Genomic DNA, 22099 nt, shown 5'->3' on the forward strand with positions numbered 1-22099 from the left:
ATGGATCTGACCAATTTAATTAAAATGAGTTATATTATGATTGTTTAATCTTATACCCATGTCTTAATAGTGTCGACACGACCTAAACTCAACAAATAAACACAAAGCACCATCTCTAATCATATCCTTTATAATATATATATAAAAAAAAAAAAAAAAAGTGATTCAAAAGCAAAACTCTATATTTTAGAGATATACCTACAAAATCATAAGTTTTACTAGTCTTATTATTATTTTATTTTAGAAAAGAGAAAATATTTCAATTAAAAATAAATTATTTTTAATAATAATTATTTAAAAAAAGTTCTTACAAGAATTCTTTGACATTAATATATTTTCAAAGAAAAGAATTCTAAACTAGTCCATTAAAATTAATCAACCTCATTAATAAATTTCCAATTTCAACGCCTCAAGTATAAAACCCAAAGAGAAAAAAAGAAAAAAAATATCTTTATCGAACGGCATTTGTGTGGCGTTGGCTCAGCTCCATATCTCTCTCTCTCTGACTCTCTCTCTAAATTATCTCTTCGCCTCCTTCTTCGTTTCAATCCCTCGCTTATTTGTCCGAAACCGAACGTTTCGCCTCCACACGAAACGCTTTTCTGATTCTCCTAAGCGCAGCTCACGGAAAGTCCAAGCAATGAGTTTTTGATTGTGTCCCGCTTTGGTTTTGGTGAATTCTTGGTGAGCTATTCTGGGGTGTGTGTTTTGTGGGTTGTTTAATGCTGAGCTCGATTCAATGAGATTGCTCTGTTCCCTTACAAATGGCCTCTGCTTCTTCCTTGTCAGGTCTGTATGTCTACTTTGTTTGGTTGCTGAGAAAATGTGGGAAAAATGAAGGGAATTGAAATTTCAAATAGTGGGTTTTCGTTCTTCGGAACTTGAAGCAATAAAGGAAAGAAAAGATGAAGACTTAGTGAACTTAGCCTAGTACTTCTATGTGGCTTATTTGAGTCAATTTTTGTTTTTGTTTTTGTTTTTGTTTTCGCTTGTGTAGTGTTTTCTCAGCAACCAAACGGGTAATTAAGAACTTATCTTTTGTCTTTTTGGTTTTCTGAGGTTTCATATTCTTGGTGAATTGGGGCCCTGATATTGTCAAAAATGTGTTTTTTGAATCTTGTAGTTTCGTTAGAATGCGTTAACGTATGTAAATCACCAAAGTGGGATGGGAGTGGAAGATATGATTGTAGTGCTCTTTCGTGTGCGTGGAAGGCGCCGAGGGCCTTGACCGGGTTCCTTGCGTGCACAGCTCACCCGCCTCAGTGTTCCTCATCATCTTACGGGCGAAATGGAAGAAGAAACCGGAGTAATTCTGTATAGTTTCTTGATCTGCCTTTGGATATTTAGCATTTGAATTTGGTTTCTGCGCTTATTAAATGCATTTTGTCTGTCATGTGTATATCATGTTCAAAACTTTGGAACTGTACGGCATTTTATGCAAGAGAAATGTTTAACTGAGGTCAGAATTTAAGCTAAAGTTGGGATGCTGGTTTGATGCGTAGGAAGCCTCCAAGTATCTCATGACATGCATGTAATTGATTAAATCTTTTGCAGTGTGCTAAAAAAGGATTAAAATTAATTTTGGAATTTTTTTGGATCTTAATCGTCACTGACAAATGAGAAATTTAGTGGATTTTGTATAAGATTTCCCATCTTCTTTTCTGATATGAGTAACTGAGGAAAACATGAATTATTATATTTATTCACGATCTTGTTGACATAACTTTTAGGCCCTTCCTCTTTTTCCAAAATCCCCAATATATTTTTTTAAAAATTATTTATGAAATGTGGATTCGAATTGTCTCAAGCAAGTTCATGGTTTTATCATAATAGAATTACAATGTTTGCAACAAAACTGTGAGTCGCACAATAAATTATGGACCTGTAGTATGTATCCAGTATTACTGGTCAGTTGTATACAAACTGGGTTGCATGGTTGTTAATCACAAAATTTGTTCAATCTTCTCCTCTTCCAGAGATGTGAAGCCTTTAATGATAGAGGCTGGTTTTCTAGTGATGATTTGGACTTGGTTCTTCTTGGAAGACTCCTTAAACCAAGACTGCTTCATGTTGCTGGTAAAAGATGGCCCATGTGCTGTTCTTCTTCCTTCTCTTCAGATGCCTTCAATGAGGTTTCTCCTGAAAGGTTGTGGGAGGTATGATTCGGTTATTGCTCAACATGACATCTTAATAGTAGTGATAACGATAATAATATTTAATATAGAGAGGTTTGTTTCCTGTGGTTTGAGCTATAGACTTAAACTATGGTCCTTTGATTGCCTCAGGATCTTAAGCCCAGTATTTCATACCTTTCATCTAAAGAGCTAGAATTGGTCCGGAAGGCTCTTCAGGTTAGCTCTCTGATTGGCAAGAAATCCTAGTATTCTCATTCTTCCAGACCATTCTTTTTGAAGGGCTGGATATCTAAATGTAGCTTTACTGTTGGTATAGCTGGCTTTTGAGGCTCATGATGGCCAAAAAAGACGCAGTGGAGAGCCGTTCATTATTCATCCAGTTGAAGTTGCTCGTATACTAGGAGAACTTGTGAGTCATACAAAGTTAAAAAATAAGTGCTCTTTGGAGTAGTATTTTTCTTGCAGTTTCTATCAAAATTGATTCCAATTGTTCTTCTAGGAATTGGATTGGGAGTCCATAGCTGCTGGATTACTACATGACACGGTTGAGGATACAAATGTTGTTACTTTTGAAAGATTAGAGGAGGAGTTTGGTGCTACTGTGCGCCGCATAGTAGAAGGAGAGACTAAGGTACTATATATCTTTCTTCTTCAGTAACTTCTGTTATGTTGGACAAACGCCAGATTACATTGGTTTTCATATTCTTCACTAACCTGATTAGGTATCTAAACTGGGAAAACTGAAGTGTAAAAATGAAAATGATTCAGTACAAGATGTAAAAGCTGATGACCTACGTCAGATGTTTCTTGCCATGACAGAGGAGGTGACCTATTTATTTACAATTTTGTCAATGCTCTGCCTTGATTATATTTAAAACCATTTTGAGACTCAAAGAGCTGCTGTTTCAGGTCCGTGTCATCATTGTTAAACTAGCTGATAGATTACATAACATGCGAACCCTTTCTTACATGCCTCCACATAAGCAGGTAGTGTGTTATCAGCGTTATATTAGTTGTTTATCTACTCTTTTCTTGATATTACTATTCACATTATTATTTTCCATGCAGTTGAGCATAGCAATGGAGACTTTGCAGGTCTTTGCACCTCTAGCGAAGTTGCTTGGGATGTACCAAATCAAGGTAGACCATTATGTTTCCTTGCATGGCTTTTACTTTTCTTTTCTTTTTTTTTTTTTTTTTTTTTTTTTTTTTTTTTTCTGTTGATGCTTTTGTGTTCCAGATAATTTGTTGTTCAAATTCTGCCATCTCATTATGACTGTGACACTAATTGTACTCTCTCATTTTTGATGACTTTCACAATTTACTGTATTTGCATATTCTCAACATTCCAAATGATGAAATATGATAAAGTTGCATGTGTAAGTTCAGTTTTTATTTTATTTTTTAATTTTTTTATACTTAGTGAATTCATCAAACTGAGTATCTAACAGCTGAAGGTTGGTTTGAGGTAAGACGAAAAGAAAAATCCGGTTATGTGCATTGAAAGTTCCAAGAGTCTATTCCAGGTTCAGAGTGACTAAGAGTTTAAGACATTGTATCTTATATGGTGCCAAAGCTAAGATACCATGGCTGAGGCATCTTTTAGACGAATAAATTATCTCATTCTTATCAGGAGCTACTTTGTTGTATTTTGATTTTCAGTTGTTCTATTGACATCTTTAATAAGTGCTCTGAAGATGCAAGTATGCCACCTATTTCTATATATCTTTCCTTGCGGGTGTTTGCATTTGTTTTTTGATAAGGTTTTTTGTTTTTTGTTTTTGCCAAGTATGTGTTCGCACTTGTTTACCCATTTTTGATCAAGATTAGCAATGATTATCCCTGACTGCCTTTGTTGCCCAAATTTAGAACCATTGAACGATTATAATTTAAACTGCATTTTCATATCCCGTCTTTTGTTTCTTTGATGGTTGTTGTCTTGTTACTTCATATTCCAATAACAAATTGGTATTATAATGCAGTCAGAACTTGAAAATCTATCCTTCATGTACACAAATGCTGAAGATTATGCTAAAGTCAAGAGAAGAATTGCAGACCTCTATAAAGAACATGAGAAAGAACTTGTGGAGGTGATGCTTTTCTCTGTTTAAACAAGAAATCTTGAATAGAGCTTGAAAAGATTGTTATCAATTGTATGGTGGCTTTAATAACATGTGACATCAGAATTTAACTTTTGGAGAATCTTAAGTTCAGGAGCTTTTGATTTGTTCATGTCTTAATGGGATTTACTTATCAAGCATTGTCACTTTGAATCAGGCAAACAAAATTTTGATGAAGAAAATTGAGGATGATCAGTTTCTAGACCTTATGACAGTGAAAACCGAAGTTCGCTCTGTATGTAAGGAGCCATACAGGTCAAACCCTAAAACTTACTACTTCCACTCGTTAGATTACTTATTGTCCTACTTATGATATGTTTAAACTCATGATCCTTGTGTCTGGTGTTCTAACATGATTAAAGTTTGCAAGTTTTATATGTATCATTTGTGATTGAATAGCCAATTAGGTGGTGTATTACTTTGTGGAGAATCTCAGCATGCAAATCAATCACATACTTTACATTAATGTCTTACCAGTTATGTGTATGGATATATTTTACAAAAGAGCCCTGTCGGGATCTCAAGATGTCTGGGGAAACTCTCTTGGGATCCGACTTGTGTAGGTGTTTTAGTGAGATATTATTTTCTTGTCATGCTAAGTGTGCCCTATATGGGATGGGATATTGTATTTCTTGTTTGAAATTAATTTAGCTATCTTCTTTGATGCCCTGTTGTAAGTGTTGTTATAAAGTCTTTTGACAAGCCTTAAATTGAGATTTTTGTTGTTTACTTGCAGTATCTATAAATCTTTCCTCAAATCTAAAGGCTCTATCAATGAGCTTAACCAAATTGCACAGGTTTGTTGTGGTATTATCCGTGCACTAAAATGAAAATCTGATGAGGCAATATACATAATGTTTTATATTTGCTTATTCACAGACTTCTTCCTGTTTGTCATGACCAGCTTCGTATTATCATAAAACCAAAGGCAAACATTGGAGTTGGGCCATTATGCAGTCCACATCAGGTAAATCTTTGCCCATGCCAAAGGGTTTAGGTGTCTTTTGCTACACTCTATACTCGGTAAACTGCTGCTTGTTCTGATTGTTGCATTTTCCACAGATTTGCTACCATGTTCTGGGATTGGTCCATGGAATCTGGACCCCTGTTCCTCGAGCTGTGCGTATACTGCTGTTTTTTCTCTTTGAAGAGCAACAGTTCTATGATTAGAAAAAATTAATTGGTATCTATCTTAAGTTATCAGTTTTTCTTTCGTAACAGGTCAAAGACTACATAGCAACCCCAAAGCCTAATGGCTATCAGAGTCTGCACACAACCATGATTCCCTTTCTGTATGAGAGCATGTTTAGGCTAGAAGTTCAGGTAAGTATTGGATGATCGTTATTGAACAGCTCCCTTTTCCTGCGTAGTTTCAAACAAGGCTTTTGTTAAGTTATTGATTTCTATTTTTGAGTGGCTTCCTTTAATTATTTATATAATTACATCTGCAGTGTTTGTTCATCTTTGGAGTTATCTCTTTTTTGGCAGATAAGAACTGAAGAGATGGACCTTATAGCTGAGAGAGGCATTGCTGCTCATTATACTGGGAGAGTATTTGGTAGTAGTTTAGTTAGACGTGCAATGCCTAATGGTAGAAGTTCAAGAGCAAAGACTGTCTGTCTCAACAATGCAAACATTGCTCTCAGGGTATTTCACTATTTTTTTTTCCTGGAAAATTTGTGATAATTAGCAATCCTTCTTGAAGGGCTTTCATGGCAAACCATTTCAAGACCCTAACTTCAATGCTATTCTCAAATATGAAGTCCTTTGTTACCTCCAGGTTGGCTGGCTCAATGCAATCAGAGAATGGCAAGAGGAGTTTGTTGGCAATATGAGTTCTAGGGAATTTGTAGACACCATCACCAGAGATCTGTTAGGCAGCCGTGTCTTTGTGTTTACACCAAGGGGAGAGGTAAGACAGTGGATTCTCTTACATATCAGTTTTGTCTTTTTTCTTTATTTTATCTTTTGAATATTGACAATAAAAAAACATAATTAATGTTCACATATAAAAATGTCTTGCTCAAGTTTATTGATGGTTGACATTATGTGCAGATTAAGAACCTGCCTAAGGGGGCAACTGTTATTGACTACGCTTATATGATACACACTGAAATTGGCAACAAGATGGTGGCTGCGAAGGTATTTTTCTCAATCTTGACTGATATTTATTCTTTTGTCCGTTTGAGTGTTACTCCTGAAAAAACAGAATCAATCAGTTGTGGTGCATGACTTTCTTCTATGCAGGTCAACGGTAATCTTGTTTCTCCTATGCATGTTCTTGCAAATGCGGAAGTTGTGGAGATAATCACCTATAATGTTAGTATTATCATTGTCTTAATATAATTTCCTTTTTGTTGAACTTATCTTTGTGGAATGTACAGAGTTCCTTGTATATGATTACTTTTTGTAAAGGAAGGGAAAAAGAAAAATTTCCTTCAATATGATGTGGAAAATAGTATTTAATTATTTCCTTTTGCAATTACATTAGAGGAAGTGTTCAGATGCCATGATTCTTCACTCAAATTTACAATTACATATCAAGATAATCAGAATTTTATCAGCCAGGTGGGGGGCTCTTTGTGCACTGTATGTCATGTCATGCTAAGTTGGTAATGCATTGGTTTTGCTTGAGCCACCAAAAGAAACTATGTGAACCAGTCCTTCTAAAGCTTTTCATTAAAGTTCCAAATTCATTTTGAGCATCCCAAACAATCATAATTTAAGATGCATATCCATTAAACATAGTTGTTTTTTTTTTTTTTTAAAAAAAAAAGAGATACCGAAGAAGTGGTAACTCAGTTTTCTTTTCTATTTAAGATCTTGTACTTTCTTCATGATGGTATGATTTCTGTACTTTGAAATGATAAGATCTTGCTTGGTAAATTTTTCCAGCACGTTGTGTATTATTCAAACAAGTCTTACTTGTCCAGCAGACTATCTCAATTCTCAAACACATAACAAGAAGCAGCATCCTAATGTTTTTGGTGGTCTATGTGCAATACTCAATCACCCAAACTGCTTTCTTGATGGTTCACAGTTTTCTTGATTTACCAGGCACTCTCGAGCAAATCAGCTTTCCAGAGGCATAAGCAATGGATGCAGCATACTAAAACACGTAGTGCCAGACACAAAATTATGAAAGTAAACATTTTTATGTGGTTGGATGGCACTTTGTTCCTACTTCTAGTTGCCTTTCCTCAAATAATTACCATTTTTCTTGTGTGTAGTTTCTGAAGGAACAAGCTGCACTATCTGCTGCTGAAATAACTGCAGATACAGTAACTGACTTCGTTGCTGATTCTGAAGAGGAGAGTGAAGCAGAAGAGCTCCCAGATCCTTCCAAGGGGAGCAAACCTATGTGGGATAAAATCCTTATGGATGTTGTGGAACTATCATCCCCAGGAAGAAAAAATGGAAGCATTTGGGCCCCCAAGGTCAATGGAAAACATAGTAAGCACGTGCAGCATGTAAGTTTGAAGGTGAAAGGGGAGTTATTATCAGAGGGAAATGGTGTTGCCAAGGTGATGCAAGCAAACATTCCGATGTACAAAGAAGTCTTGCCTTGTTTGGAAAGTTGGCAAGCCAGCAAGATTGCCTCTTGGCACAATCTTGAAGGGCACTCCATCCAATGGTTTTGTGTAGTGTGCATAGATCGAAGAGGTAAGTTTTACTCGGTAAATAAAAACCATGCTTGCTTTCCTCTTGCTTTGCCAGAAGGTTTGAAACATTAGTGGGCATATAAGACTAGTAATGCGTGGCTCCTTGCTAGTTTTCTATTTTAACTGGCCATCCATATAAATCGGATGGAGATGATCATGCTATAACATGTAAGTCTTCTATAGTTATTTTAAAAATAACTATTTTTTAAAATAACTATAGAAGAATTACAAAAAAAAAAAAAAAAAAAAAGTTAAGACACTATAGAAATTTTGTGGGGAATCCACCACCCAGATTCTCAACTGGAATATCTAACCATTATTTTGTCAAGTTTAGATTTCCTTCATGAATGTCACTTAACCTAGTTATTGTTGTTAAACAATTATTTCAGGCATGATGGCTCAGGTCACAACAGCATTGGCAGCTGCAGGCATTGCTATATGTTCTTGCGTGGTGAGTGGTTGAAATTGATTCAACAGATGATTGAATGTGTCTATTAATATCTGTAAACTGTGCTATTTTATTATGTGACTCTAGCATTTTCGTTGACCAGGCTGAGATTGATGGAGGGAGGGGAATGGCTGTCATGCTATTTCATGTTGACGGAAACGCGGACTGTCTGGTAGTGCGCAAGATCCCTCTCCAGACTTGATAGTATCACTACCTATTTCTATGTTTAATTTTTAGTCTTTCTGTCTTGAATCTGTAGTTCTTATATATAATATTGTTTCTCCCCCAGGTTAATGCTTGCTCAAGCATAGATCTAATCCTTGGTGTTTTGGGATGGTCTACGGGTTGCAGCTGGCCAAGCTCAATTGAAACCCATCGATTTCTTGAATGCTAAATGATCGGCTGAGCCACGAGCCCAAGAAGTTTACCCAGCAACACCTGGGTATGAAGTTTTGTCCTCAGAAAAATTCTGATTCGAGTGTGTCATAATCATATCTTAGTTTTTGGGTATATAGTTCCTTAGTTCTCATCTATTGGTTGGATACTACTTTACAAATAAACCCGCAGCAGCCAAAGAGCTTAGTCTGTGGATTGAGGGCACTGTATATAGAAACAAGAGTGATAGAGTAAGAGGAGGTATACACTTTATAAAGTTCTTGAGACGACAGGACAGAAAAACAATTATAGGAAGGGCTGTGAGAATCTCTTGCTATATAAATTTTTTTCCTTCACATACTATGACAATATTATCTTCTCCCCCCTTGTGTATATTCTTACAATTCTTTCTTAATGCATTAGTGGAAGAAGATTATTTCTCTCATGGGAATTTTGTTATAATGGCATTGCTTCATCGTACAAGGGCTCTGTCAATTTCCTGCAATTTTCTTTCACACCATGAAAATTATGAGTATTCTCAACGTTAACGGATCTTATTAGTTAGAATCTTCTCTTCTCTCTCTCTTTGGAGACAAAAAATTACTCGTCAAAAAAATTGTTGATACTGTCGAAGAATTCTTCGGTAAAATTGTTCCTTTTCTTTTTTTTTTTGGGTCTCTGTTTGTACTTGTTTATAATTCCTTATTGCATGCTTTTCTGCAAGATCTTCATGATCATACATGGTTAATTTCAGCATGGCATGGGGCATAATGAGCATCCAACGTTCAAAAACTAGATGGTGTGGTGTGTACCTTTTGATAATTTCAATTCTCTTATTTGTCCCCAACTTGTTGAAAACAAATCTAGTGCTTCTCTAGACTTTCACGGATAATGAAAGAATCAGGATACAGTTGGGAATAATAAGACATAGCTTTACGATGGGTGAGAGAAAGCAACAGCATCAGCACCACGAGCAAGAACACACACAAAATCCAATTTCTCAACTTTGATGAGCGTGATGGCTGATGCATCACCATAACCGGCTCCTGCGTTTCCTTCCGTATTGTGATTGGTTTTTCAGCAGCCTCATTCTCGAAGGCATCGCCATTTTTGCTGCTGTCAAGGTAATCATGCTCTTGATCAATTTTAATTGTTTTATCTTCTTCCTCCGGCTTTTCCATAGAACCTTGAACAATGGAATCAGTTTGCTTGTGTTCTTGTGATGATTCTTCCATCAACTCTGCCGGCCAAATTGCTTCTGCATTTGATCCCACAGAAGACTGGCCGGTGCCTTCTGAGCATTCATCGCCTTCCTCTGAAACGCATGCGTCTTCTTGCATTGCTGAATCTTCTACTGCATGAACAATCGGACACGCTTCATCCGCTTTATCATCTTCTCCAACTGATTGCATTGCTGAATCTTCTACTGCAATCTCTTCTGCTTCATCCGCTTTCTCATCTTCAATTGGAATCTCTGGCGACGAAGATTCTTGGATGACTCCACACTCATCCGCTTTCTCATCTTCAATAGGAATCTCCGGCGACAAAGATTCTTCGCACGATGCAATTCTTCCTGGTTTTGAATCATCCGAAAGTATGATGATCTCTTGATGACCACTCAAGGAATCCTCTTTTTCCTTGCTGACCATTTCAGTCATAGGATTCTCTTCCTACAACAAATTAACAATGGCATCAATGTTCAGCACATAGTGATATTCATATACCAAGGACACTTAAAGATTATGACTACAATCAATTGCATAAACATTCACCAGGATCAAACTTTTGGTGAAGACCTCTGTCTCGCTCATCTTCGACGTTTCATGGCGCGTGGAACTGCAGATTGATCATGCCCTGAGGATTAATTACAATCATAGGAAAACACAATCATTCAACAGAATCAACTACAAGCGCGAACCATGAATTATAAGGATTGGCTGGCAATGAAGTTTGAGAAAGAAGGCGCAGCCCTTCACTCCCTTCATCTTTTCTTTTGCAGCTGAAGTTTTTCTTCAATTCTTTGGATCGACCGCTAGGCTTCTGTGAGTTCTCATTGCCGTCGACCCTTCTTATTCTATTCTTGATTGCAAAAACTGCCATCAAACCTGCAACGGCCAAGGCTCCTCCCAAAACAACCAGTGCTCCAATACCATCTCCGCCGCCAAAGCTTATCTGGGTCATCTTCTTATCTCGCTTGCATGTGCTCTTTTGCTCCTCCATGAAAGCTCTCTCCTGTACTCTCTGGGTGTGTCAGTTTAGTTTTGTTGAGCAATCAAATGAGTTATTTTCTTAAGAGGAGAGCAGTTAGGGGTAGGATTGACTTTGAGAAGGAGTGAAGCATCAATACAGAGGTTGAACCGGGGGTGTGTTTGGACAGATATGTCACGTGGCATCTCATTGCATTGCCACCTCTTCCTTCACAGACGGTAGATTCTCTCTTAGGGTCACCTCCTGTCATTGTACCACCACCTATGAGTTTTAATACTTGTCACCGACTCACCAACAAGGGCGGCGGAAGATGTTTGGTTTCAATTGCACATTTGTTTATGGAGTGAATTGTTATACCAATCATACGATACAACCATATAACTGATTTTCACTTACATGCTATCTTTATATCATAAGTAAATAGAAAAAATAAGATAAAAGCAGAAATAATAAAATAATACAAGATTTTACATGGTTCGGTCAATGACTTACGTCTACATGATAAAGCCTAAATGACTATATTATTCATTAATTGTATAATTTGAGTATATGACACTATTTATAGAACTTTAGCATAATTTCAAATAGGGAAAAATATATTTTACCCCTCGAATTATCCACTCATTTGCATTTTGACTTTCAATGTTTAAAAAGTGACACTTGACCCTCCCAAACTTTCAAATTGTTGCAATTCGATCATTCTGAACTTTTTTTTTTTTTTTTTTTTTTCAAAATGCTCATATTCCAAGTTAAAAAAATAATAATAATAAATAAAATTAAAAAAAAAATAAAATAAAATTAAGGGGTATCTAGTCTGGGGTGGCCAAAGCCACCCCTAGGCCCAACTGGGGTGGCCGGCCACCCCTTAATTTTTAATTTTTAATTTTTAATTTTTTTTGTTAAAAAAAAAATAAAAAAATAAAATAAAAAAACTTAGGATGGGGGCATTTTGGGATAAAAAAAAGTCAGAATGGTCGAATTGCAACAATTTGAAAGTTTGGAGAGGGCAAGTGTCACTTTTTAAATATTGGAGGTCAAAGTGCAAATGGGTAGATAGTTTAGGGGGGTAAAATGTATTTTTCTCTTTTAAATACAAAACAAATCCTTGCAACACTGAGAGAGCATAGCAAAGTGGAGGGAGGGCGTTACAACTCCCTCCTCCCCGCCTCCTTTCTCTTTCCCCCTTCCTCCTCCTTTTTCCCGCCTCCACTGCAGATCAACCAGGGTGCGTGTGTCAATGGTCATCAGCGTGCGTTCTAGCGACATGTAGAATGCGTGAGGGTGTGTTGGGTTTTTGTTATTGTATTTTCATTATTTTTAAATAAGAATGTATTATCTCTAGATTTACTTTTAGTAGCGATCTATGGGGTGAAGTTTTATTCATTTTCTTATGTTTTGTTTTCACGAATCCTTAAGAATAATGAAATTGGTTTCCCGTCGGTCTTTTGTTTTCTTATGATTCATTTTCTGGGAGCAAACCATACACTGATGACGAAGGAGTTATCAGGCATAAAGAAGAATTGTTACTATGGTAGAGGCAGTGAAGGGGATTGCAATTGATAAAGTACTAGTAGCAGAGATAAAAACAGGCCGGGAATCAATGACCTGACAGCGGATAAAGATGTGATTCATCAGAATTTGCTGCAAATCTGAAACTGTAGATATTGTCTTACAATAGCCCGAAAGGCTATTGTGTATGTCATAGATAATGTTTGAGTTGTGAAGATTTCAAATTGTATCTTTCACATTGTAAGAAACATTTTGCCCCATTTGATTTTGAGAGCTGCTAGACATCCAAACACTATTTCTCAAATTCCCTTTCCCAAATGATCTCCACATTCATTTTTTTTTTTTTAAAAAAAAAAAATATAAATCTATTTATTTATTAAATGAACTAGATCATTTGGGAAAAGGAATTTGGAAAAAAATGTTGGGATGTCTAGTATTATCCTTTGATTTTTATATCAATGAAGAGATAATTCGTTCAAAAAATATATATATACAAAACAAATCCCTTAAATTAAAGGTAATTAATTACAAATTAAATCCACATTAATCACAAATCAAATCCTCATTAATCAAAAAGATTTATATCATAAACATATGTAGCAATCTCTTAAATAATATTATTCTTATTTATTTTTTAAATTATTTAGTAAAATGCTATAAAACTGTGATGATTTGACGATGAAAATCAACCCTTAATATCACCCAAATACTTGTCTGTGATATGACATTGAAAATACTCGTCACCTAGAAGGCCAGGCGGCGGAAGAAGATTGTTTCAATTGCACATTTACATTTATTTATTTTGATTAGTAATAACGAAAAAGAAAAACGAACAAAGGGTTCTTTTCTCATTTTCCAGTCAGAAATTAAAAAATAGAAAAAAGGAAAAAGAAATATTTTCTGAGAAAATAGAGTAAACCGCCCATAAAATCACAATCATATCATAGTGGTTGTTTTACAAGGGTGTGTGAAGGTTTCACTCTTTCTTAACCAGATTATAGGGAAGCCCAATTCGAATTAAGTAACAATCAAGAAAGTGTTACATCGATAGAAGCATACCACTTTTCCTTTTTGTGTTTTTTACTTGTAAAGCGTACCACCATTTTTTTTTTTTTTTTTTTTTTTGGGGTCTAATCTTTTACTTGTATAACGGTTAAGTTGTTCCAAGGGATAGTTTAATTGGCTGAGGACATGTCTCATGAATCAGATATCATTAGTTCGAATTTATCTCTCTCTACTCTTATACGGACATATAAAAAAAAAAAAGTAAGGGTTAAGCTTCCCTTCGGGATTTATTGGAAGTCGGTAAATGAGGTATATATTTTTAATTAGGGCTAAATACTTGAAACCCCACTAGGGTTTCCCACAAGGACCTCCTGTGATACAAAATAAACCCTAGAGGAGAAAAAATAAAAAAGTAAAACCATAGGGGATTTCAGGTATTTAACCCTTTTAATTATTAGAACATTCTCATCCGACTAATCAAACTTTACTTGCATATAACTTTTTTTGTTTTTTTTTTTTTTTTTTGTATGTGTGTGCGCCAAAAACCTTAATTAAAACCCCTTATCCGTCTTATCATGTATTCTAACAAAATTACGAAGGATTGCAGTAGCAATTACAATGAGCGTTTGGGATTTAATATCATAGGATGACATTAACTTTAAAATTTGTCACCTATTCTCCTGCACACCAAAAGTTCGTATGATTACACTTCTAAGGGCTTGTTTACGTGTGCGTTTGAAGAGTTTAAAAGTACATTTAACATTCAAAAAGTCTGTTTGAAGAAAAAAAAGTACATGTTTAGTAAAAGAAAATTGAAAGCATTTTTAAAGGTCTAAAAAGCCCAAAAGTGACCAAAATACACTTTTGGCAAAAATACTTTTTCACTTAAAAACTCTATTTCTTAAACAAGATTTTTAAAATACTCTAAGTAATGAGTGGATATAGTTAAACTTTTCTTCTATCCCAATTTCTCGATCAGCTCGTCGAAAATGAGGTGTTATTTCTCCCCTTTATAAGGAGGCAAGCATCATTTCATTAAGATTTAAGGGTATCTAACATCAATTAAATCATATTTTCCTGGATATGATGATGATAATAATAATAATAATAATAATAATAATAACTATGTGAGATATGCATGAACAGCTAGCCATTTATAACCAAATAATACTTAAAATTATGCATTTTCGAACAAGCACTTTTAAAGATGCTGCATGAAATCGTGATTTTGTTTTTGTTCTTTACATGCATTTTCAAATTATTACTTTTTTCAATCGCAATTCCAAACACAAAACTTTCTGTGATTTCTTTAGAAAAAGCTAGTTGGTAACAATCTCCAGAAGCTTGTGGAAGACCCTTCCTCTCAAGTCTCAACCAACCAATAAAGTCAACCATTAACAAGGAAAACCTACCTCCTACCCCTGCTCACAGTTCAAAATAAACTAAACAAAATACAAAATTTGGTTATTTAAGTTTCACACTAAGTATTCTTAGAAACCATTAGATATTGATTTTGCTTATGATGTGAAAAAGAAAGGCCCCACAGTGTACAATTTCATCTTCTTGTCATTGAGGAGGCGATAAGAGCCAAGGAGAGCACCACTAATCCCTTTGTTTACATCTGTTGGAACAACACAAGTCTCTGAGGGAGACAGCTCAAGGAAAGCCCTGCACTCTGTAAGCTTCCTATTATCTTCCACCTCTGCACCAGACAATGTTGCAAAGAAGTAACCCTTTGCATCACATGCATCACTCAAGAAGGAGAAAGGAGCTGTCTCAAACCCATTCTCATCAACAGCTTGACATGTTATCCTTGTCACAGCTCCTACAAAAATTTGAGTCAAAAAAGAGAACAACAAATAAGACATAATCACTAGTTTATATGCACAAAACGATACGATATATGAAACACCCGAGTCTCATATTGAGAAGATGAATAATAGAAGAAAAAAAAAAAAAAACATTCATGGGTGCCAAATAGAAGCTCAAAATTAATTGTCGTTTTGAGATAATAGCGTGTGACCGGTGTTTTCCGTGTATCGTTACAATATAGGAATTACCTTCAAGTGGGATGAATTTGGGGCCGGATTTGCAATAAACAAGCCCTTGGATGCCTATAATTGTGGAGAGGAGGTTTTCTTTATTTCCTGCAGCGATTTTCTTTTCATCGCTAGCAGATGCAATAATCACCAGTGTGAAGAGAAGAAAAGATGCAGCATAGAAGAAACGGTTTAGAGCCATTATCATATAATGGGTGAGGTGTGGAGGAATATTATTATCATGCATGGCCTATTTATAATGATTGTGTATTCATGTTATATTCTTCATGGAATTAAATATACGAGGAAAGAAGCTTACTTGGTCGCACGATTGCTAGGCCTATCAAATTATTGGAATGCTGATCAGGGGGAGCTCAAATTATATATTTGCAATCTCATGACATGCAAAGGTGCAAAGTCAATTACCCGACAAAACTTTTTTTCTAATATATTCTTAACTTTTGAGGATTTGATAAACCAATTAGATTCTGTTTAGATAAAATTTTAAATCTTTGTGATATTTTAATGCATTGTAGATTAAATTAATTCTTTTTTCCTGAAACAAGTAGTAATAAATTATATAACTCGGCTAATGAGGTCCCATAATGCATGTTATTGACATTTGATTTGGGGGAATATCCATAATGGGTGGAGTTGGGATCTTACGTTCAATTCATTCTTATGTCTGAAAATACATGTAGAACACTTTATTGGCACATCTTTGTTAGGTATAATGGGCACGAGCAATATTACTGGGATGATGTAATAGTGCTTATCAGTTTTTAATTTTTAATTTTATTTAACAAGGATTGATGAGTATTATAACATTATCTCAGTGAGATGAAAAAGTAGTATATATAGCATTTCTCAATTGGCACTGCACTTGTCTATTGGGTTGTGTTGTTACCGTATACAATAATGATGAATAATACAAAAACAAAAAAGAGAGAGAAGGAGACAATCAAGACATAGATTTACGTGATTCGACAATGTGCTTACGTCCGCAAGAGAGCACAATTATATTTCACTATTAATGATTTAGGGTTATAACATAATAAATTTATAGGAAAATTCTAATTGTGCAGACATATTTTGAAAAACCCCAAAATACCCCCAACTATACTAATATTTTAGTATTACTCTCTATGCCTGAGAGAATATGAGTCACTTATTCCAACAGGCTGTGTATAATCTTGTTAAATGAACTGCTTCTATGGGTTGCAATGGAAGCCTTCTTCTTTTGTCTCTCCTTTCTTATAATTGTTATCCTAATTAGTGATTCGAATCCCCCTAGATCTCCTGCTCCTTGCTTTGTCCTTTGTAGTTGTGTTTTACGGTTTGTTGCTTAACTTGCTCCTATACACTTGTATATAGAAAAGTTTGATGTATTTGCGAATATATCCACCCAATTTAATTTCCTTTCCTTTTTCTTGGCTTTGTCCAACATGGATTGAGATCCCCTAAAATTCATTTTAAATTTGAGATTCTCAAATTCATAAATTTCAGCCGTTCATTTTATCTAAGCATCTAAAATAAGTCATGTTTCAGCATTTAATGAGGAAACATGGTTTATTAAATTCCTTGAGTGTATCTTCCTCATTAAATGCTGAAACATGGTTTATTTTAAACACTTAGATGAAATAAACAACTGAGATTTATGAATTTGAGAATCTCAAATTTAAAGAAAATTCTAAGAAGTCTCAATCCGTCCAACATACATGTAATTCATACACCGATCAATGAGCACTAATAACCATTTTAAAACTCCCAACCCCTTCCCAAGAAGGCCCAAAAAGCCTAAAATAAGGCCCACTTCAACCAAGGCCCAAGAGACCCAATAAAAGGTCTATTTCCTCTCTCCCTCGGGTATGCTTTTCATATGCCACTCACGAGACCTCCTTCTAGGAGAGACCTCGATCTCTTTCTCACTCTCTCCATTTCTTCTCCCAAGCTTAGAGATACTGACTCTATCTCATGACCAAAGGCCAACTGACGAACTCTTTCTGTTTTGTAGTTACATGGGGCTTATTGATCTACACGTGGGACTTACTTAAAATTTATAATATAAGCAATTGGAAATTAAATGTGAAGTGAATGAGTGAGGTTAATCTTGAAAGCTAGCTAAGGTTCTTTTGTAGTTTATAAATACCCATATAAGCAAATTAATTCTATTCTTGTTCTCTCTCTGAGTTCTCCAATTTCAACGGTGTAATCATTTTATTACAAAATTCAGGACGAAATTATAGATAACTAATAAATAATTGGTACAAGTTTTCACTCCTCATATATAATCTCCTTGGCATGATAATATGTTTCCAACTCAGGTATACATATCAATTGAAGGATAAAGCAAGTTGCATAAAATCTAAACAAGAGGGGAGAAACATGCCCTCAACTTATTAATTCAACAAATTAAGCTTATTACAAATCTCCAAGATGGCAGAGAAACAGCAGAAACTCAATCCCCCACCATTTTCAAAGCTCAATTTAAGAAACTAATTAATTAGAAGAAAAAAAAAAAAAAACAATAAAGGCATAAAATGTTGTCTAATAACCATTGGGGGCTGACTGAGATTCTGAGGTGTAGAAGAAAGGCCCGACAGAGTACACCTTCATATGCTTGTCTTTAAGGATGCGGTAAGAAGATAGGAGATCTCCACTAATACCGCGATTAACGTTAATGGGATTCTTACAAGTTTGCAGTGGAGAAGAATACATGAATGCCTTGCATTCCTTAAGCTTCCAATTATCCTTGAGCCCTGATAATGTTGCAAAGAAGTAGCCGTTTGCATCACATCCATCACTCACTATGGAAAAAGGAGCTGTCTCGTACCCTTTCTCATCAATAGCTAGACATGTTATCCTTGCCTTGGCTCCTGCATTTACCAATAACAAATTAAAACCAATAAATTTAAACGAATCAAGAATCTTGGGCAGAGAAAAACTGCCATTTTTAAGCTTAAGCTAAAAAAAGAAGAAGATAAATTTAATCATTTAATCAATATTTTATCAGACTTTACTATCTAAAGATGGAGGATAAGTTTCACAAAGAACAATTAGACGAAGAGATTATATTTGTACCTTTAAGCGGGAGGTACTTGGAACCTGATTTACATAAAACAGTCCCTTGAATACCAGTTGTTGTCGGGAGTTGCTTATCCTCTCCTTCTGGATTTGGTTTCTCATAATCTGGTTTTGTTGGATTCCCTTCGAATTTTGGTTTCCAATAGTCTGGTTTTGTGGGGATGAGAGGTTTATATTGGGGTTTTGGTTTCTCATTATACTCTTGCTTCTTCGGAGCATATCCATAATCGTTTGCAGAGACATTAATAACAATGAGTGACAAGAGAAGCATGGAGGTGGCGAACAAGAAACGTGTGGAAGCCATTTCTATGTTAATATGCATATATGTACAAATTAAGAGAACAACGAAGGGTGGGTGCTGTGAAGGGGCTACAAATGCATGGCCTCTTATAACGATATTGTGGTTCAATTATGTTATAAACAATGAAATAAAATATGTATTGTTTGAGGAGTTACTTGGTTGCACGACAGAAAAAATGAAGTAATAATCTTTGATGGCACAAGATGATCGTGATTAGAGACCGATCTTGTCGTCAACGTACAACGTGCATGATATATGCGAGAACAGCAGTCCTAGCTAGCATATATACATCAGATTTTATAACTTTTCCAACTAATTAATATTTTGACATAAAATTGAAATAATATTAAGTAATTCATAAATATTTTCTAATAAACTTTTATATATATATATATATATTATGATATTTACGTGGTTCACCATTAAGAACTACATTTACAGAGTTTCAACGTCGTTTCACTATTTTCAAGAGAAATAATACTTAAGGCATCAATAATACATCTATAGAAAACTCTAGTCAAAAGTGACTATAAATATGATTTCTAATTGGGTCAAAACGGGCCAAAAATTTTCCTAGAGGCATTCTTTGATGCGGATATATAGGGTTGATTGCTTGGATGATAGAAAATCTATCATCTCCATGGAAGGTGATAACTTCCATATATGAAGGTAATAGTTAAAAGAGAAACTTGCATTGCAATCTATAAATATATAGAATGGGAATTAGAACAGTTTAATAATATTATTGCATTAATTCTTGCATTTTTTTTATTCTTCTTTCTTTTTAGTCCTTCATTGGATTTCCACCCTAACAGAAGATAAATCATTCAATAATAATCTAACAAATCTAATTTTCCATAATATTACTTTCAGTAGTTGTTCCTCTCTTTTTGGGGTGCCACCATGCATGTTTGATCTCATTCCCCTAAAGAGCTTAAAACCAGCCTACTAGGGCGAGAGCTAGCAGAGTATTCTTTTCCCAATTACTAACTCCCATCCTCACAACATTTTCCCATAGATAAGGAGGATTAGAAATTAACATTACTATGCGATTAGATCCTAATTAAGCAAGCAGATTATCTTCTTGTTATCACTTTATTACTCATGATGATTATCTTTTGTATTCAATATCTGTTATTATTTCTTTAACAAATTAACACTTTTGTAAATCATTTGATTTTTTTTTTTTTTTCTAATTAGAAATAGAGGTTTAATTCTACGTTTCATTGAATGTCCATATTGATTGATATGAGTTCAATAGAGCAAGCGTAGTCATTGTGTTACGAAATTGGGGCAAATTTATGACAATCAAGAAGCAATTAGCTAGTACAGGCCTAGGTTTTCACTCCACTTAGTAATCACATGCTTAAAACAATTAAGGAGAAACTGCATTTAATTAACATCTCTCAACTTTTATCGCGTTTGCAATTCCTAAAATTTAAAAACTCTCAATTTCGTATATCCAACTTTAAAAAATTTGCAATGACACATCTACAATTAGGTTTTGAGGTTAAATCATATAGAGTATAGGTGAAATGTCTGTACTACTATATTTAAAAATTAAAAATTCCCATGACTTGGTCGTGATCAATTGAGGTCGTGAGTCGATCAAACGACAAATTTTCTTTTCTAATTTTTAAACAAGGGTATTTTTACTATTTTGGCTTCCTCCGTTAGGACTAATTCGGTTAAATCCTAGTGGAGGGATGATATTTCAAATTTTTCAAAATTAGATACACTAAATTGAGAGTTTTTGAACTTTAGAAATGTGTTTGTAAAAGTAATAAAAGTTCAAGAAGATTATAAAGTAGATCAATTGAAAGGTAAGGAAAGTCGCAAGCTTATAACAAGAGGGTTGCATGCAGAAACATGCCTCAATAATTGAACAAGACTTATTACAATAGAATCAGTAATAAACAAGAGGAGTACTGATCAATCCCACACCTTTCCCAAAGCTCAACATATTAAATCAGTTTGAAAATTTAAAAAAAAAAAAAAAAAAAAAAAAAAAAAAAAAAAAAACCGAAACAACACAGGCATATAAATTATAATGTTGTCTAATAACCACCACCATCACCACCGCTAGGGGCTGACTCAGATTCTGAGGTGTAGAAGAAAGGCCCCACAGAGTACAGCTTGGTATGCTTGTTGTTGAGGATTCGGTAAGAAGATAGGAGATCACCACTTAAACCATGATTAACATCAACAGGAACTTTACAAGTTTCAAGTGGAGAATAGTGTAGGAAAGCCTTGCATGCCTTAAGCTTCCAGCTATCTTTAAGCCCTGATAATGTTGCAAAGAAGTATCCGTTTGCATCGCATCCTTCAGTCAGCTGGGAGAAAGGAGCTGTCTCGTACCCATGTTCATCAATAGCTACACATGTTATCCTTGCAATGGCTCCTGCATTCACCAAGAACATATCATCAATTGATCAAATGCAATCTTCTTATATAACAATCAAGAAAACCAGATTGTGTTACGATCCTAAGTGTCCCATGTAACTTAACTGTAATATTAATTATACAAAGAGATCGAGACTACCTTGGAGAGCGAAGTACTTGGCGCCTAATTTACATAAAACAGTCCCTTGAATACCAATGATTGTAGGGAGTAGGTCATCCACTCCTGCAGGATGTGAGTTCTCAAAATCCCGTTTTTCGGGAAGAGACTTTGGTTTCCAGTAGTCTGGTTTTGTGGGGAGAGGTTTTTCTTGGGGTTTTGGTTTCTCCTCGTGATAGTCTGGCTTCGGGGTATATCCATAATCGTTTGCAGAGGCCATAACTATCAGTGACATGAGAAGCAAAGGGGTCAACAACAAGAAACCAGTTGAAGCCATTTCTATATATGTTTTGTGTAATGTTTGCACAGAGAGATCGAAGGAAGGATGGGTGCTGTGAAGGGGCTACAAATGCATGGCCTTTTATAGCGATATTGTGGCTCAAATAATGTTATAAAGTATAAACCATGAAATAAAATATGTATTAATTATTTGAGGAATTACTTGGTTGCACGATAGTAGATACACTAATGGATTTTGATGGCAGATGATCATGATTAATGCTTACCACAAAGGAGAGCTCGATCTTGTCGTCAACAACGTGCATGATACGGATATTAATGCCTGATTAATTAGGTGATAATCAACATGTTGAACAAAACCCCAAACTACAACCTAGTAATTATAATAGTTAGAAAAAGTTTCCCTGCTATCC

General features: G+C 35.1%; 4 protein-coding genes and 1 pseudogene across 4 annotated transcripts; 1 reads left to right on the top strand and 4 right to left on the bottom strand.

Moving 5' to 3' along the window:
• Positions 1-455: 455 nt before the first annotated feature.
• RSH1 (RELA/SPOT homolog 1) lies at positions 456-9185 on the top strand. Its single transcript, XM_059579867.2, has 24 exons — positions 456-789; positions 1124-1314; positions 1977-2156; positions 2286-2351; positions 2452-2544; positions 2635-2766; positions 2858-2959; positions 3045-3122; positions 3204-3275; positions 4118-4225; positions 4413-4510; positions 4992-5052; positions 5160-5222; positions 5318-5374; positions 5477-5578; positions 5744-5902; positions 6036-6167; positions 6311-6397; positions 6503-6574; positions 7313-7399; positions 7486-7918; positions 8307-8368; positions 8469-8537; positions 8655-9185. The coding sequence occupies exons 1-24, from the start codon at positions 765-767 to the stop codon at positions 8757-8759; spliced, it is 2634 nt and encodes an 877-aa protein (XP_059435850.1). The 5' UTR covers positions 456-764; the 3' UTR covers positions 8760-9185.
• Positions 9186-9306: 121 nt separating this feature from the next.
• On the bottom strand, positions 9307-11315 carry LOC132168808 (uncharacterized). Its single transcript, XM_059579868.2, has 3 exons — positions 10659-11315; positions 10513-10576; positions 9307-10410 (listed from the first exon to the last, which is right to left on the bottom strand). Exons 1-3 carry the CDS (start codon positions 10958-10960, stop codon positions 9604-9606), a joined length of 1173 nt encoding a protein of 390 aa, XP_059435851.2. The 5' UTR covers positions 10961-11315; the 3' UTR covers positions 9307-9603.
• A 3664-nt stretch (positions 11316-14979) lies between these two features.
• LOC132169148 (protein SEED AND ROOT HAIR PROTECTIVE PROTEIN-like) lies at positions 14980-15709 on the bottom strand. The gene is made up of 2 exons (XM_059580231.2): positions 15523-15709; positions 14980-15287 (listed from the first exon to the last, which is right to left on the bottom strand). Exons 1-2 carry the CDS (start codon positions 15707-15709, stop codon positions 14980-14982), a joined length of 495 nt encoding a protein of 164 aa, XP_059436214.2.
• A 2339-nt stretch (positions 15710-18048) lies between these two features.
• LOC148587963 (protein SEED AND ROOT HAIR PROTECTIVE PROTEIN pseudogene) lies at positions 18049-18889 on the bottom strand (annotated as a pseudogene).
• A 2054-nt stretch (positions 18890-20943) lies between these two features.
• On the bottom strand, positions 20944-21723 carry LOC132169149 (protein SEED AND ROOT HAIR PROTECTIVE PROTEIN-like). The gene is made up of 2 exons (XM_059580232.2): positions 21429-21723; positions 20944-21287 (listed from the first exon to the last, which is right to left on the bottom strand). Exons 1-2 carry the CDS (start codon positions 21721-21723, stop codon positions 20944-20946), a joined length of 639 nt encoding a protein of 212 aa, XP_059436215.1.
• Between the last annotated feature and the right edge of the window lie 376 nt (positions 21724-22099).

This window comes from Corylus avellana, chromosome 1 (genome assembly GCF_965113065.1).
Source record: "Corylus avellana chromosome 1, dhCorAvel1.hap1.2, whole genome shotgun sequence".
Classification (NCBI taxonomy): domain Eukaryota; kingdom Viridiplantae; phylum Streptophyta; class Magnoliopsida; order Fagales; family Betulaceae; genus Corylus; species Corylus avellana.